This window comes from Cherax quadricarinatus, chromosome 21 (assembly GCF_038502225.1).
Source record: "Cherax quadricarinatus isolate ZL_2023a chromosome 21, ASM3850222v1, whole genome shotgun sequence".
Taxonomy (NCBI): Eukaryota; Metazoa; Arthropoda; class Malacostraca; order Decapoda; family Parastacidae; genus Cherax; species Cherax quadricarinatus.
Window position 1 is genome coordinate 5999296 of NC_091312.1, and position 16834 is coordinate 6016129.

The following is a 16834-nucleotide window of genomic DNA, read 5'->3' on the forward strand; positions in this document are numbered from 1 at the left end:
CTCCAGCTTTAGCAAAGTAACAAAAGAGTAAAGGAGGAACCGGATCATTCTTCATCCTCTTAGTAGGCAGACAAAACACAAATGAGAGCGTTGTATTGTCTGCGGATAAATTAAGGGTAGAAATCTCCTAAATAGAAGACACGGACAAATACAAGACACGAAAAATAAAACTAAACGCAGTATTTGCGTCAGTGACACTACTTAACAAATACTATGGTTAACATTAAACATAAGAGAGTGGTAATGGCAGTGTATAACCTGCCTAGCATGGATTAATTAAGTCGACGTAGCATGGATCTGTAGCACTATCTAGATCTAGAAAATGAATAGAGAACCTTCAATGCACGTATTATTTCGGTCACGAACCTTAACTACTGGGAACGTTTAAAGTCCCTTGACCTGTACTCCCTGGAACACAGGCGAGAAAGATTCATCATAATCTAGACCTGGAAAACCTTAGAGGGCCTGGTCCTAAGTCTGCGCATAGAAATCACTCCCTATGAACACAAAAATGACTAGGTAAACAGTGCAATATACCCCAATGAAACGCAGGGGCGCCAGGAGTACAGTACGAGAAAACACTCAGTGTTACAAGGCCCAAGATTATTCAACAGCCTCCCATCATACACATGAGATATTACCAATGGACCCCTACTTACCTGGAGGGCATTCTGGGGATCAACGCCCCCGCGGCTTGGTCTATGACCAGGCCTCCTGGTGGATCAAGGCCTGATCAATGAGGTTGTTACTGCTGGCTGCACGTAGTCCAACGTACGCACCACAGCCCGGCTGATCCGGCACTGACTTTAGGTATCTGTCCAGCTCCCTCTTGAAGACAACCAGGGGCCTATTGGTAATTCCCCCTATGGTTGGTGGAAGGCTGTTGAACAGTCTTGGGCCCCGGATACTTAAGTCAAGAGGAACTGGACAGATACCCAAAGTCAGTGCATGACAAGCCGAGTTGTGGTTCTTACGCTGGATTGCGTACGGCCAGCAGTAACAGCCTGAATGGTAAGGCCCTAATCCACCGGGGGGCCTGATCGAGGACCGGGCCGCGGGGGTGTTGACCCCCGAAACAATCACCAGGTATCATGTGTCAGTAGGACCTGTTTAACACGGACTAGCATGATCTATCTAGCATGGACCGGTAGGACCTGCCTAGCATGAACCTGTAGGACCTGCCTAGCATGAACCTGTAGGACCTGCCTAGCATGAACCAGTAGGACCTACCTAGCAAGGACCAGTAAGATCTGTTCAACATGGACCAGTAGGACCTGTTTAACACGGACTAGCATGATCTATCTAGCATGGACCGGTAGGACCTGCCTAGCATGAACCAGTAGGACCTGTCTAGCATGAACCAGTAGGACCTGCCTAGCACGGACCAGTAGGATCTACCTAGCATGGACCAGTAGGATCTGTTCAGTATGGACCAGTAGGACCTGTCTAACATGGACCAGTAGGACCTGTCTAACATGAACCAGTAGGACCTGTCTAGCATGGACCAGTAGGACCTGTCTAGCATGAACCAGTAGGACCTGTCTAGCATGAACCAGTAGGACCTGTCTAGCATGGACCAGTAGGACCTGCCTAGCATGAACCAGTAGGATCTGTTCAACATGCGCCAGTAGGACCTGTCTAACATGAACCAGTAACATGCCTAACATGGACCAGTAGGACCTGTCTAGCATGGACCAGTAGGACCTGCGTAGCATGGGCCAGTAGGATCTGCCTAGCATGGATCAGTAAGAGCTGCCTAGCATGGACCAGTAGGATCCATCTAACATGGACCAGTAGGACCTCCCTAGCATGGACCAGTAGAATCTGTTCAATATGAACCAGTAGGACCTGCCTAGCATGAACCAGTAGGACCTGTCTAACATGGACCAGTAGGACCTGTCTAGCATGAACCAGTAGGGCCTGTCTAGCATGAACCAGTAGGGCCTGTCTAACATGGACCAGTAGGACCTGTCTAACATGAACCAGTAGGACCTGTTTAGCATGGACCAGTAGGACCTGTCTAGCATGAACCAGTAGGACCTGTCTAGCATGAACCAGTAGGACCTGTCTAGCATGGACCAGTAGGACCTGCCTAGCATGAACCAGTAGGATCTGTTCAACATGCGCCAGTAGGACCTGTCTAACATGAACCAGTAACATGCCTAACATGGACCAGTAGGACCTGTCTAGCATGGACCAGTAGGACCTGCGTAGCATGGGCCAGTAGGATCTGCCTAGCATGGATCAGTAAGAGCTGCCTAGCATGGACCAGTAGGATCCATCTAACATGGACCAGTAGGACCTCCCTAGCATGGACCAGTAGAATCTGTTCAATATGAACCAGTAGGACCTGCCTAGCATGAACCAGTAGGACCTGTCTAACATGGACCAGTAGGACCTGTCTAGCATGAACCAGTAGGGCCTGTCTAGCATGAACCAGTAGGGCCTGTCTAACATGGACCAGTAGGACCTGTCTAGGTAGCATGAACCAGTAGGACCTAACATGAACCAGTAACATGCCTAACATGGACCAGTAGGATCTAACATGAACCAGTAGGACCTGTCTAGCACGGACCAGTAGGACCTGCCTAGCATGGACCAGTAGGACCTGTGCTGCAGGAGTTAGCAAGAATGCACGTGGGTGTTTACCTGGTAGGTGGGTGTGCGACTCTTCTCTTCTTTCTCTTTCTTATCTTTATCTCTTTCCTTGTTTTTCTTGAGCTTTTGTTGATCATCTTCATTCTGTTGCGGTTCCTCTGTCTTAGTGATTTTACTGCCATTTTTATTTTCCTCCATGGTTAATGATACCTCCACTCGACTTAGAAACACGAAGCTTTCCCTTGGGTCTACAGGTGATTCAAGTTAATAAAACATTTTGACATGGGCGACAAATATGACGTGAGAATTTTCTACGGTGAGGTTATGACAAAATTAACCACTGGGTTTTTCGAGTTAGGCTACTGTAAAGTGCGGTAGCATAACTGCTGGTGGAGCTGTTGTGTTGGGCGAGATTTTCAACTATTTAATTTGGAGTCTAGTGTCAATTCCACTGTGTCAAATATCGTTATTCAAGCCTGGGCCTCCTTAGCTTAATATGCAGGCCACGCCAGACCGGTCCCTGGTGTATACATTCCTGGGAACACTGTGGGCGTACAATAGTAGGCGTACACAGGTACTAGTGTCGTCAGCACCAACCATGCACAAACTTGTACACAATACTTGGGAATCAAGCAACCACAATTATTTTGTCCGAAGAATACACTGGATAAGATATAAGTTCTTACTCAACGTTTTCACATCTGCCAAACACTGGGTTAATACCCACTTGCTGTGCAACGATTCAACTCAGTTTCTTTCATAATTAAAACTGGCTTCCCTCTTTTGTCACGAGATATCTCCACATGTCAAAAATCTCTATTCCTTTCTTAAATGTTTCAAGAGTTAATGAGAACGCGTTGGTGTAGCAAGGTTGTGTACGAAGAGAGCCTTACGTTACCAAGAACATGGTCATAGGTAAACTGACAGCCAAGAGATCCTCAGAGTCTTACCCCATGTGCTCCCCTCCCCAAAGACCAGGACTCCCAGTGCCCCCTCTAACAGCTCCACCATCATAACATTATCTGTTTTCTTTATATCCCATAACTTGAAACGACGTAATGTTACGTCACATGTATATTAATATGTTGAATAAAACTGAGAAATTTATTACCTGATATTAAAACATGTAATAAAAGATATACATGGTTAGTACGACAATATCACTGGTACCCATCACGGGTCCGCCCCCATGACAGCTCTGCCAAATGCACGATAATGACAACTGCCTATTGCCTTCTCCAGCTATATTAAATCAATTTAACACGTACATAAAAAATAAACAAAATAATTTGGTGGCCCATGTCATGTGAGTGATATTTAAAGTCTCTCGGATAAAGACAGAAAAGAGGGGGAGAATGAATGAACAGATGACAAGGAAGAGAGAAGTGTGGCTGCTCATGGGAGTCTAGTTGCCATGTGCTGTTTTTACCTTGCCAGACTTGTTTTACAATAGCTCATTTAGCAAAGGTCTCCTGACATGGAGTTCCTCTAACTGCAACGCTGTTACCCTTTACCATTATTATAATTAAAAGATTTAGTTATTTGTTTGTTTAGATCGACTAAAGCATCCTCCTCGCAGGAAATACTAGCAAACTTACATGAAAGTTGACATGGCTTAGCTAAGTTGATGAGGAACTTTGTATTGTGATGAGTCATTACCATGAACTTGGGGGAAACACCTGACGATGACACCCCCCCCCCTCTCCCCATAAACCGCCGCAAACACTTCCACCTAAAATTAAATTATTCTTATACTCTCAATGAGCCTTAGGGTTTAAATTTTGTTTGTGAATATTAAACTCCAACCTATTATTAGAGTATATTTGGAATATACGTGGAGAGGGTTTCGGGGGTCAACACCCCCGCGGCCCGGTCTGAGACCAGGCCTCATATTGGATCAGGGTCTGATCAACCAGGCTGTTACTGCTGGCCGCACGCAAACTGACGTACGAACTACAGCCTGGCTGGTCAGGCACTGACTTTAGCTACCTGTCCAGTTCCTTCTTGAAGACAGCCATGGGTCTACTGGTAATCCCCCTTATGTATGCTGGGAGGCAGTTGAACAGTCTTGGGCCCCTGACACTTATTGTGTTGTCTCTCAGTGTACTCGTGGCGTCCCTGCATCTCCTGCCGAGTCTTTTGCTTTCATAGGGAGTGATTTTCGTGTGCATGTTGGGTACTAATCCTTCTAGGATTTTCCAAGTGTATATAAGAACATAAGAAAGAAGGAACACCGCAACAGGCCTACTGACCCATGCGGAGCAGGTCCATGTCCCCCCCCCCCGGATTAGACCAATGACCACCCCAAGAAACCTTCAAATGCAAGTAAACCAAAGTTTACCAGGTGAGCGGCATTCTCCACTGCTGCCATACGCGGCTCATTTTCTGCCAACTTTACGCCTCTATATCTCAGTAAGTACTGATCGTAAAAAAAATTTTTGGGCTTAAAACAATCAGAAAATTAATCTTAACATTTACATAAGAAAAAATAATTTTTTTTTCAAATATTTTTCGACACCAAGACACACTTCAGGATTTGGGGTTGCAACAGTCAAAGGGTTAACTACAATGTCAGATCTTTAAGTAAACATTACAATGACCTCACAGCATTACTAAAATCCCTGCATGCCAGTATGTCCATCATTACTCTCACCAAAACCTGGCTAAAGACAGATACAGTGGACCCCCGGTTTACGATATTTTTTCATTCCAGAAGTATGTTCAGGTGCCAGTACTGACCGAATTTGTTCCCATAAGGAATATTGTGAATTAGATTAGTTTATTTCAGACCCCTAAACATACACATACAAACGCACTTACATAAATACACTTACATAATTGGTCGCATTGGGAGGTGATCGTAAAGCGGGGGTCCACCATACTACAGACGTCTATGGCATTCCTGGTTACACAGCCATACACAACTGTAGGCCAGACCAGCAAGGGGTGTAGCGCAGCTATATACTACTCAGACCAACTTGAATGTATGAATAATACTTACACAAAGGATGAACATGGGGAATATATAATAGCTAAATTCAAATTCAAATACCTACAAAAACCTCTCACAGTGATAAACATCTACAGAGCACCACAATCAAATATTAACCAATTTAGTGAAAAACTAGTAAGCATGATAACTGATGCACACATGAACAAAGACCACTTACTACTCACAGAAGACCTCAATATAAATCTTCTGCAAGACCAGGACCCACATGTAACTAAATTCACAAACACAATGAGCACCTGCTTGCTGCTACCAACAGTAACAAAACCTACAAGAAACTCTGAGACTAGTGTTTCCTTATTAGACCACACCCAGACCAACACCATATCCCCTTTAAAATCAGGCATAATCACAGATAACACCACAGATCACTACCCTTTCTCATAACCAATCTAGGTAAATTACCCCAAGACACTACTAAAGTTACCTTCAGACTTCATAATAAGACAGCCATTAATAACTTCACAACAGCAATGACACATAAGATAAGATAAGATAAGATTTCGTTCGGATTTTTAACCCCGGAGGGTTAGCCACCCAGGATAACCCAAGAAAGTCAGTGCGTCATCGAGGACTGTCTAACTTATTTCCATTGGGGTCCTTAATCTTGTCCCCCAGGATGCGACCCACACCAGTCGACTAACACCCAGGTACCTATTTGCTGCTAGGTGAACAGGACAACAGGTGTAAGGAAACGTGTCGGAATGTTTCCACCCGCCGGGAATCGAACCCGGGCCCTCCGTGTGTGAAGCGGGAGCTTTAGCCACCAGGCCACCGGGCCACAAACATCGACTGGCAAACTGAGCTAGAAATCTATACAGATACTGACAAATGTATTAATAATTTTCTAAAAAACAAAAGACCCAATACCTCTATAACAAGCATTGCCCTAAAAAAACTAAACAGATCACAGCAAAGAGACTGAACAATCCCTGGCTAACACCCAGCATCCTCAAATCCATAAATATAAAGCACCTATATGAAAAACGGTACAGAATGGGTCAAATAATCATAGACCAAACAAAACATTGTTCATCAACCCTAACCAGCCTGATAAGGGCAAAAAAATTGTATTATGAGAAATTATTTAACTTAAAGGGTGATATAAAAAAGACCTGGAAAACCCTATCTGAAATTCTAGAAACAAAAAAGATATCAGGAAACAGAACAATCAAACTAATGAAACCAGAGAAACCCCTACTCCCATCGACTGAAACAGCAGACTCAATGTTTTCTTCTCCACCACAGGGAAAAACTAGGCGATCAAAATCCCAAGCTCAAACACCCCACCTAATGACTACCTCACTGGCACCTAGCCAAATTCACTATTCCTAGCTCCAGCCAACCCAGCAGAAGTCTCACTTATCAACACACTAAAGAACGAGGCAGAAGATTTAACCCTTTGAGGGTCGACAGGCCCTCTCCGAAACTCGTTCTCAGGGTCGGCCAAATTTAAAAAAAAAAAAAATTATTTTCTCTTATGAAAAGATAGAGAATCTTTTCCCGATCATAACGACACCAAAAGTTTGAAATTTGATAGAAAACTTACGGAATTATGCTCTCGCAAAGGTAGCGGTCTCGGCGATGTTTACGGATCGGCGATTTTGCCCACTTTGAGCCCCATTTTCGGCCAATTTCACTGTACTAGTCGACAAAAAACATGAATATTTCGCTAGAACTCCATTTTTTCTATCGAATGGGTGCAAGAAACCACCCATTTATAAATTCAACTATCCAGTACAGTGGTCAGAATTTAGCAATTTTGCCAATTTCACACAAATTTCAAAAGATGCCAATTTCGGAATAGGGTCCAGAATAAACAAGAAAGACATTCCTGGCACTAAAATGACATTTCCTCTAGTCATTAGTCACGTCTCAAGGCCCCTCTTATATTCTTTTGCTTTCCACTTTGAATTTTTATTCTCACAAAAAATATAAGATTTACTGTTATGCAGACTACTGCATTAGTGTAAAAAATGGTATAAATATTATTGGTGCACTTGTGAAAGAATATTAGACTCACCAGTTGACGTGTATTGCACGCTTGGCACGATTTGTTTACTTTTGAAGTTTGGTAAAAATCGAACATTTCTGCTACTTTGAGCTCAATTTCAAGGCACCTTTCATTGTAAAACCAGTCAAAATCATCTCAATTTCAGTAATATGTCTTCCATTCTATAAAATGAGACCAAGAAAACTAGAATACAACAATAAATACTATACGAAAATACACTGCAAAGTCGCTGATTTATTAAAAAAAAATGGAAAAAGTTTTTTTTTTCTCATTATGCACCGTGTGCTGCAGGATTTTTTTTAGACTGTGCACACTGACCACATAGACCCATTCTTTCATATGAAGGCCTACCAGCTTTCTCCCACTAGATTTGAGGTCGCTAGAATTTATGAGTACTAGTACGTCAAAAACCCCTACGCGTAAGACGTACTAGTACGACGAAAACCCTCAAAGGGTTAAATAACTTACCACCCTTCATATACAAAAAAGCTTCACAAGTACAGTGGACCCCTGGTATTCGATATTAATCCGTTCCTGAGAGCTCATCAAATACCGATAATATCAAAAACCGAATCAATTTTCCTCATAAGAAATAATGGAAATCAAATTAATCCGTGCAAGACACCCAAAAGTATGAAAAAAAAAATTTTACTACATGAATTAAGTTCAATGCAAAAGAATAATTACAATAACAATAAAATAATTGACACTTACCTTTAATGAAGATCTGGTGATGATTGATGGGATGGGAGGAGGGGAGAGGTGTTAGTGTTTAGAAGGGGAATCCCCTTCCATCAGGACTTAATGCAACTACCTAGCCTTTTCACAAATGATCGCTTGAGAGATGCTGTCTCCAGCTATCTGTTTTTCATTTATCCACACCAATAACAATCTCTCAACACTTTCTAACACTTGCAGTCGCTGTTTCATAATCACAGTTGCACCTTTTGCAAGAACAGCTTCCTTGATTGCCGTTTTCCTGGTCACTACAGTAGAGATGGTTGAATGGGGTTTATTATATAACCTAACCAGCTCCGACACACGCACTCCACTTTCGTACTTTGCAATTATCTCTTTCTTCATTTCATAGGTCATTAGCGACTTTTTTCTCGAAGGGTTGGCACTAGAAGCTTTCTTGGGGCCCATGGTGACTTATTTTGCAGAAACAAGCACCAAACACAGTGATAATATGGATAATATGGAATGTACCTAATGTATCCTTAGACGTGCGCACACTGGCTGGCTTGTAAACACTGGCACACATGGGGCAGTTCAGGCCACACGTGGACGGGTCTCGTACGAATCATATCGAATACCGGGTTTTCAATCGAATACCCGAGGAAATTTTTTTTGCGATATAATGCATCGAATACCGGATTTATCGAATACCGATGCCATCGAATACCGGGGGTCCACTGTACAGTGGACCCTCGCCCAACAACATTAATCTGTTCCTGAGAGCTCAACTTTAGGTGAAATTATCGTTAGGTGAATTAATTTTCCCAATAAGAAATAATGGAAATCAAATTAATCCGTTCCTGATGCCCCAAAGTATGAAAAAAAAAATTACATGAAATATACATTTTCCTACACAAACAGAAGACATGCACAATTACTACTGTACTAAATAAAGAATACATGACACTTACCTATGTTGAAGATCTGGTGATGATTGATGGGATGGGAGGAGGGGAGATGGTGGAAGTTGTTATTGTTTGGAAGGGAAATCCCCTTCCATGAGGATTTGAGGTAGCAAGTCCTTTTCCGGGGTTACTTCCCTTCTTCTTTTAATGCCACTAGGACCAGCTAGAGTGTCACTGGACCTCTGTCGCACAACAAATCTGTCCAAAGAGCTCTGTACCTCGCGTTCCTTTAAGATTTTCCTAAAATGGGCCACAACATTGTCATTGTAATAGTCACCAGCACAGCTTGCAATAGCTGTGTTAGGATGATTTTCATCCATAAAGGTTTGCACTTCAAGCCACTTTTCACACATTTCCTTAATTTCTCTCTCCCCTCCTCTGAAGCAGTTTCCTCAGGTCTGGCCTCTTGCTGTTGCAGATGCTCTTGCAACTCATCAGTGGTTAGTTCTTCATTGTCCTCCTCCACCAACTCTTCCACATCTTCCCCACTAACCTCCAACCCCAAGGACTTCCCCAATGCCACAACAGATTCCACAACTGGCATAGGCTCCCGAGGGTTAGCCCCAAACCCTTCAAAATCCCTCTCTTCTACAAATTCTGGCCACAATTTCCTCCAAGCAGAGTTCAAGGTCCTCTTAGTCACTCCCTCCCAAGCCTTACCTATAAGGTTTACACAACTGAGGATACTAAAGTGATCTTTCCAAAACTCTCTTAGGGTCAATCAAGTGTCTGAGGTCACTTCAAAGCACTTTTGAAACAGCTTTTGTGTAGAGTTTTTTGAAGTTGGAAATGACCTGCTGGTCTATGGGCTGGAGGAGAGGAGTGGTATTAGGAGGCAAAAATTTGACCTTGATGAAGCTCATGTCCCAAGAAATTCACTCTGGCAAGTCTGAAGGATGACCAGGAGCATTGTCTAATACCAGAAGGCACTTAACGTCCAATTTTTTTTCCAGGAGGTAATTTTTCACAGTGGGGGCAAACAGATGGTGAAACCAGTCATAGAAAAAGTCCCTAGTGACCCATGCCTTACTGTTTGCCCTTCATATCACATATCAGGACATTGTTTTTCCTGAACACACTGGGAGTTTCAGAGTGATACATCAATAAAGGCTTCACTTTGCAATCACCACTAGCATTACCACACAACAAAAGAGTAAGCCTGTCTTTCATAGGCTTATGTCCTGGGAGTGCCTTTTCCTCCTGAGTAATGTAGGTCCAGTTTGGCATTTACTTCCAAAACAGGCCTGTTTCATCATAATTAAACACTTGTTCAGGTTTCAATCCTTCAGCCTCTATGTACTCCTTGAATTCCTGCACATATTTTTCAGCCGCTTTTTGGTCCAAACTGGCAGCCTCACCATGCCTTATCGCACTATGTATGCCACTACAATTCTTAAATTTCTCAAACCAACCTTTGCTGGCCTTAACCCTTTGACTGTTTCGGTCATATATATATGTCTTACGAGCCACTGTGTTTGACGTATATATACAATGGACCCTCAGGTAACGATGGCATCAGCTAAAGTTAAATCCAGCTAATGATACATTTTAATACAAAATTTTTACCTCAGCTAATGCTAAAAAACTCGCCCAATGCGATTTGTTCAAGACGTGTCCACGTGTAGCCTGAGCGCGCCTCAGTTGTCCCGTGGGTGCCAGTGTTTGCAAGCCAGCCAGTGCGGTTGCATCCACGCATACAATCGAAACATTTCATATTATCACAACGTTTTTAGTGATTGTACCTGCAAAATAAGCCACCATGGGCCCCAAGAAAGCTTCTAGTGCCAACCGTGCGGTAAAAAAGGTGAAAATTACCATGGAAATGAAGAAAGAGATAATTGCTAAGTACGAAAGTAGTGTCAGGGAGCTGGCCAGGTTATCGCTACTATTGTGGCCAACAAAACGGCAATCAAGGAAGCTGTTCTTGCAAAAGGTGCAAGTTTGTTTTCGAAACAGAGACTGCAAGTACTCGAAGATGTTGAGAGACTGTTATTGCTGTGGATAAAAAAAAAAACAGATAGCAGGAGATACCATCTCTCAAGCGATCACATGTAAAAAGGGTGGGTAATACGTACTATCGTACCACAGTCAGCTGCTGCTGCACCACCGTCAGCTGTTGCTGCACCACAGTCAGCTGCTGCTGCAGCACTGTCAGCTGTTGCTGCACCACAGTCAGCTGCTGCTGCACCACCGTCAGCTGTTGCTGCACCACAGCCAGCTGCTGCTGCACCATGGTCAGCTGCTGCTGCACCATGGTCAGCTGCTGCTGCACCACAGTCAGCTGCTGCTGCACCATGGTCAGCTGCTGCTGCACCATGGTCAGCTGCTGCTGCAGCACTGTCAGCTGTTGCTGCACCACAGTCAGCTGCTGCTGCACCACCGTCAGCTGTTGCTGCACCACAGTCAGCTGCTGCTGCACCATGGTCAGCTTATAGTGCTTGTAACTGCTAAATAAGCCACCATGGGCCCAAAGAAAGCTTCTAGTGCCAACCCTGTGGTAAAAAGGGTGAGAAATATGTACTATCATACCACGGTCAGCTGCTGCTGCACCACCGTCAGCTGTTGCTGCACCACAGTCGGCTGTTGCTGCACCATGGTCAGCTGTTGCTGCACCACGGTCAGCTGTTGCGGCACCACGGTCAGCTGTTGCTGCACCAGTCAGCTGTTGCTGAACCACAGTCAGCTGCTGTTGCACCACGGTCAGCTGCTGTTGCACCACAGTCAGCTGCTGCTGCACCACTGTCAGCTGCTGCTACACCACTGTCAACTGTTGCTGCACCACGGTCAGCTTCTGCTGCACCAAAGTCAGCTGTTGCTGCACCACGGTCAGCTGGTCCTAGTGGCATTAAAAGAAGGGAAGTAACCCCGGAAAAGGACGTGCTACCTAAAGTCCTAATGGAAGGGGATTCCCCTTCTAAACATTAACAACTTCCATACTCTCCCCTCCTCCCATCCCATCAATCATCACCAAATCTTCAATAAAGGTAACTGTCAGTTTGTGTGTATTAAAATCAATATTTCATGTGGTAAATTTTTTTTTTCATACTTTGTGGTGTCTTGCACGGATTAATTTGATTTCCATTATTTCTTAGGTGGAAAATTAATTCAGTTAACAATAATTTCAGCTAACGATGAGCTTTCAGGAACGGATTAATATCGTTAGCTGAGGGTCCAATGTACTCATAAATTCTAGTGGCTTCAAATCAAGTAAGTAAGTTTATTCAGGTATACACAAATACAGTTACATAGAATTATCATACATAGCAGCATATGTGTAGAGAACCTAGGATAACCCAAAAAAGTCAGACAGAGTGACTTATTTCCATTGGGGTCCTTTGCTTATTTCCATTGGGGTCCTTTACTTATTTCCATTGGAGAAAACTGGAAGGCCCACCTGTGACAGAACGGGTCTGTGTGGTCAGTGTGCACCATATAAAAAAAATCCTGCAGCATGCAGTGCATGAGGAAAAACAAAACTCCAACCGTTTTTTTTAATTAAAATGCCGAGTTTGTGGTCTATTCTCGTTTTCTTGTTCTCATTTGATAGAATGGAAAACATATTATAGAAATAGAGGTGATTTTGATTGGTTTTACTATAAAAAGAACCTGGAAATGGAGCTCAAAGTAGGGGAAATGTTTGATTTTTGTCAATGTCCAAAAGTAAACAAATGATGTCATTGTCCAATAAGTGTCCAACTAGCCATTCTAATATGCAGTCATGAATGGGTTGACATTATTTATACAATTATTACAGTACTGCAGTAGTCTGCATAACAGTAAATCTTCTATTTTTTGCTTGAATAAAAATTCAAAATAGAAAGCAAGAGTAATGTCAGAGGGGCCTGGAGACGTGACCGATGAACAAAGAAAATGTTATTTTCGAGCCAGGAATGTCTGCATTGTTCATTTTGGACCTTATTTTGAAATTGTCATATTTTTTAATTTTAGTGAAATTGGCCAAATTGCAAATTTCTGACCACGTTATTGGGTAGTTAAAATCGGTAAATGTCAGTTTCTTGTACTCAATCGATAGAAAAAATGGAGTTCTAAAGAAATAGCTACGAGTTTGGTCGACTGGAACAACGGAATTAGCCGAAAATAGGGCTCAAAGTGGGCGAAATCGCCGATTTGTAAATATCACCGAGGTCGCTAACTTCACGAGAGCGTGACTCCGTCAGTTTTCCATCAAATTTTTTTCTTTTAGTGTCATTACAATCAGGAAAAGATTCTCTATCATTTCATAAGAATTTTTTTTTTTGGGAAATTTTGGAAATTTTGGGACACCATGAGACACCTCAGGATTTGGGGTTGCGACAGTCAAAAGGTTAAACCAAAAAACACAGTCGGAGTTTTTTTTCTCATTATGCACTCCGTGCTGCAGGATTTTTTTAATACTGCGCACGCTAACCACGCAGACCCATTCTTTCATATGTAGGCCTACCAGCTTTCTTCCACCAGATTTGAAGGCGCTAGAATTTTGGCGTATAAATACAAAACCAACACTGGCTATCAAGCAGTACATATATGGGACCAACCCTGAAAGGGTTAAACTATAAAAATAGGCATTTATAAGCATTTTTTTAAACTGCATCCAGAATTTACCTTTTTTCCAAATTCGCAGGTGGTCTTGGACTATAACGCCTGCGAATTTGAGGAGACTACTGTATCAAAAAAGTTTCTTAGGAAGATAGACTGATGTAGGAAGATGTATGATTAAAATATACAGTGCTAGTCGTGGCATTATGCCGCCCCTCCCCCACACAAGTACCAAAACAAAAACACATACCATGAGAGATTGTAATATATATACTACTTGCACACTTACTGAGGTCTTAATAATTGGTGCTGTGTCCTTTACGCTTAATCACATCCATCAGTTATGTAGGAAGACTCTCGCACAAATTCTTGAGGGTTTGGGGAGGTATGCTACTCCATGCCTCAAGCAGAGCAGCCTTGAGCTGCAGGATGGAACTGAAATCTTTGCCCAGTAAACATTGTTTCACTATTGACCAAAGGTTCTTAACCCTTTCAGGGTCCAAGGCCCAAATCTGGAGTCACGCACCAGTGTCCAAGAATTTTCAAAAAAAAAATTTGTTATTTTTTCTTATGAAATCGTAGAGAATCTTTTTGTGAACGTAATAAAACAAAAAGTACGAAATTTGGTGGAAAATTGACGAAATTATGCTCTCGCGAATTTTGATGTGTCAGCGATATTTACGAATCGGCGATTTTGCCGACTTTGACTCCCATTTTAGGCCAATTACATTATTCCAATCAACCAAATTCTTAGCTATTTCACTAGTATTACTTCTATTCTATCGATTGAGCACAAGAAATCGCCAAGTCAACTGTTTCAACTACAAAATAAAGTGATCGGAAATTGTTAATTTGGCCAATTTAACACAAAGTTCAAAATATTCCAATTTCAAAATAGGGTCCAGAATGAACAATGTAGGCATTCCTGGCACTAAACTAACATTTCCTCTGTTCATTAGTTATGTTTTGAGGCTTTACAAATAAATTCCATTTTGATTTTTTATTCACATAATGAATTTTTATTCACACCAAAAAATAGAAGATTTACTGTTATGCAATACTGTAATAATTGTATAAATATCATCACCATATTTGTGAATGTATATTAGACCCACCAGCTGACGTGTATTAGATGTGTAAGGTCGTTTGTTTACTCTTGAATATCGGCAAAAATTTAACATTTCCGCTAGTTTGAGCTCAGTTTCAAGCCATTTCCAGTGCTAAAACCAATCAAAATCATCTCTATTCTGTAATATGTCTTCCATTCTATCAAATGAGACCAAGAAATCGCAAATACAACTATAAAAAACATACGAAAAAACACTGCAAAGTTGCTGTTTTAATCGAAAAATCATGATTTCATTTTTTTCTCTCATTATACACAGTGTGCTGCAGGATCTGTTTTATGTGGTGCACACATACCACATAGATGTATTCTCTCATATCTAGGCCCAAATGTACCACTCACAGTTTATCAGAGTGAGCTGAGCTCATGGCGTAGATCTACGGTTTGGACCCTGAACGTAAAGCCGTAGATCTACGGAACGGACCCTGAAAGGGTTAATAGGGTTTAGGTCTGGGGAATTGCCTGGTCAGTCATTAACCCGTAAACTGTCTAAACGTAGATCTGCGTTTTTTTCAACATTTGAAAGTATGTAAAAAAACGTAGATCTTTTCTTTTTTTTACATTTGAAAACGTGTAAAAAAACTTTGATCTACTTTTTTTTTGTTATATTTGAAAATATGTAAAAAACGTAGATCTACTTTTGGAGCACTACACATGTGAACATAAATTTGTTTGGACAGTTTAAGGGTTAAAGAACCTCACTTCACTGAACTACAGATTTGGCGGTATGACACAGTGCACCGTCCTGCATAAAAATTGTAACCCCACACTTGTCAAATGCCTCAGGAAATTGTCACACAATAACTCCAGGTAATTATACTGGTTCATATACTGGTTTTTGGGAAACACATCGAGTTAACCAACACTCTGAGCCTGAAACACCCCTAAACCATGAACGAGTCTGGGTGTTTGGTGGTCTTACAGGTGTAGCGTGGGCCTAGAGGGTCACTACCTCTGGGCTGGTACGCATGTCCCCCACAGTTACAGGTGACAGTGAAGGTTGCTTCATCACTCCAAAGTACTTCAGACCACTGTTGAGGATTCCAGTGAAGATATTTCTTTGCATAATCCAGCCTACGTTTCTTCTGTGGCTTGGAGAGAATCAGTTTCTTAACCTGGTGGTGACTACTGTAGCCCAGTTCTGACACACGTCTATTAACAGTGCTTACAGACACCTCTGAGAGAAGATGTGGGTTCTTTTCTTTCAGTTCTCTAGCAGTTATCTTAGGTGTACTCTCTAATTGCTTCTTTAACACTTTGACTGTTTCGGTCGTATATATACGTCTTACGAGCCAATGTGTTTAACGTACATATACTCAAAAATTCTAGGGGCTTCAAATTAAGCGGGAGAAAGCTGGTAGTCCCACATGTGAGAGGATGGTCTGTGTGGTCAGTGTGCACAGTATAAAAAAATCCTGCAGCACACAGTGCGTAATGAGAAAAAAAAAAACTCCGACTGTGTTTTTGGATTAAAACGCCAACTTTGAGGTGTATTTTCGTATAGTTTTTGTGGTTATATTCTCGTTTTTGTAGCCACATTTGATAGAATGGAAAACATATTATAGAAATGGAGGCGATTTTGATTGGTTTTACTATAAAAAACACGTTGAAATAGAGCTCAAAGGAGGGGAAATGTTTAATTTTTGCCGATGTTCAAGAGTAAACAAATGACATCACTGTCCAATAAATGTCCAAGTAGACATTCTAATATGCAGTCATGAATGGGTTTACATTTATACAATTATTACAATATTGCAGTAGTCTGTATAACAGTAAATCTTCTATTTTTTGTTTGATAAAAATGTCAACATAGTTGCTGATCCTTGTGTTATATAGCATAGCATATAGTATCATCCATGTGCTTTAGATAGGAGATCCTTTTTAGGCCTGTGACTGTTGTGTGACGT

The 16834-nt window shown here is 41.9% G+C and overlaps 1 protein-coding gene across 12 annotated transcripts in view; it reads right to left on the bottom strand.

The window, feature by feature from the left end:
- The window catches only part of Wdr62 (WD repeat domain 62), a 697795-nt gene that overhangs the window by 619939 nt on the left and 61022 nt on the right, over positions 1-16834 (bottom strand). Inside the window, exon 1 of one of the 12 annotated variants that reach the window (XM_070087129.1) lies at positions 2650-3526. The exons of the other annotated variants lie outside the window; for them this stretch is intronic. Within the exon in view, the coding sequence (XP_069943230.1) occupies positions 2650-2796 (147 nt within the window). The 5' untranslated portion in view covers positions 2797-3526. Of the gene's footprint in view, positions 1-2649; positions 3527-16834 lie in introns of those variants that run through there. 12 annotated transcript variants of the gene reach the window in all.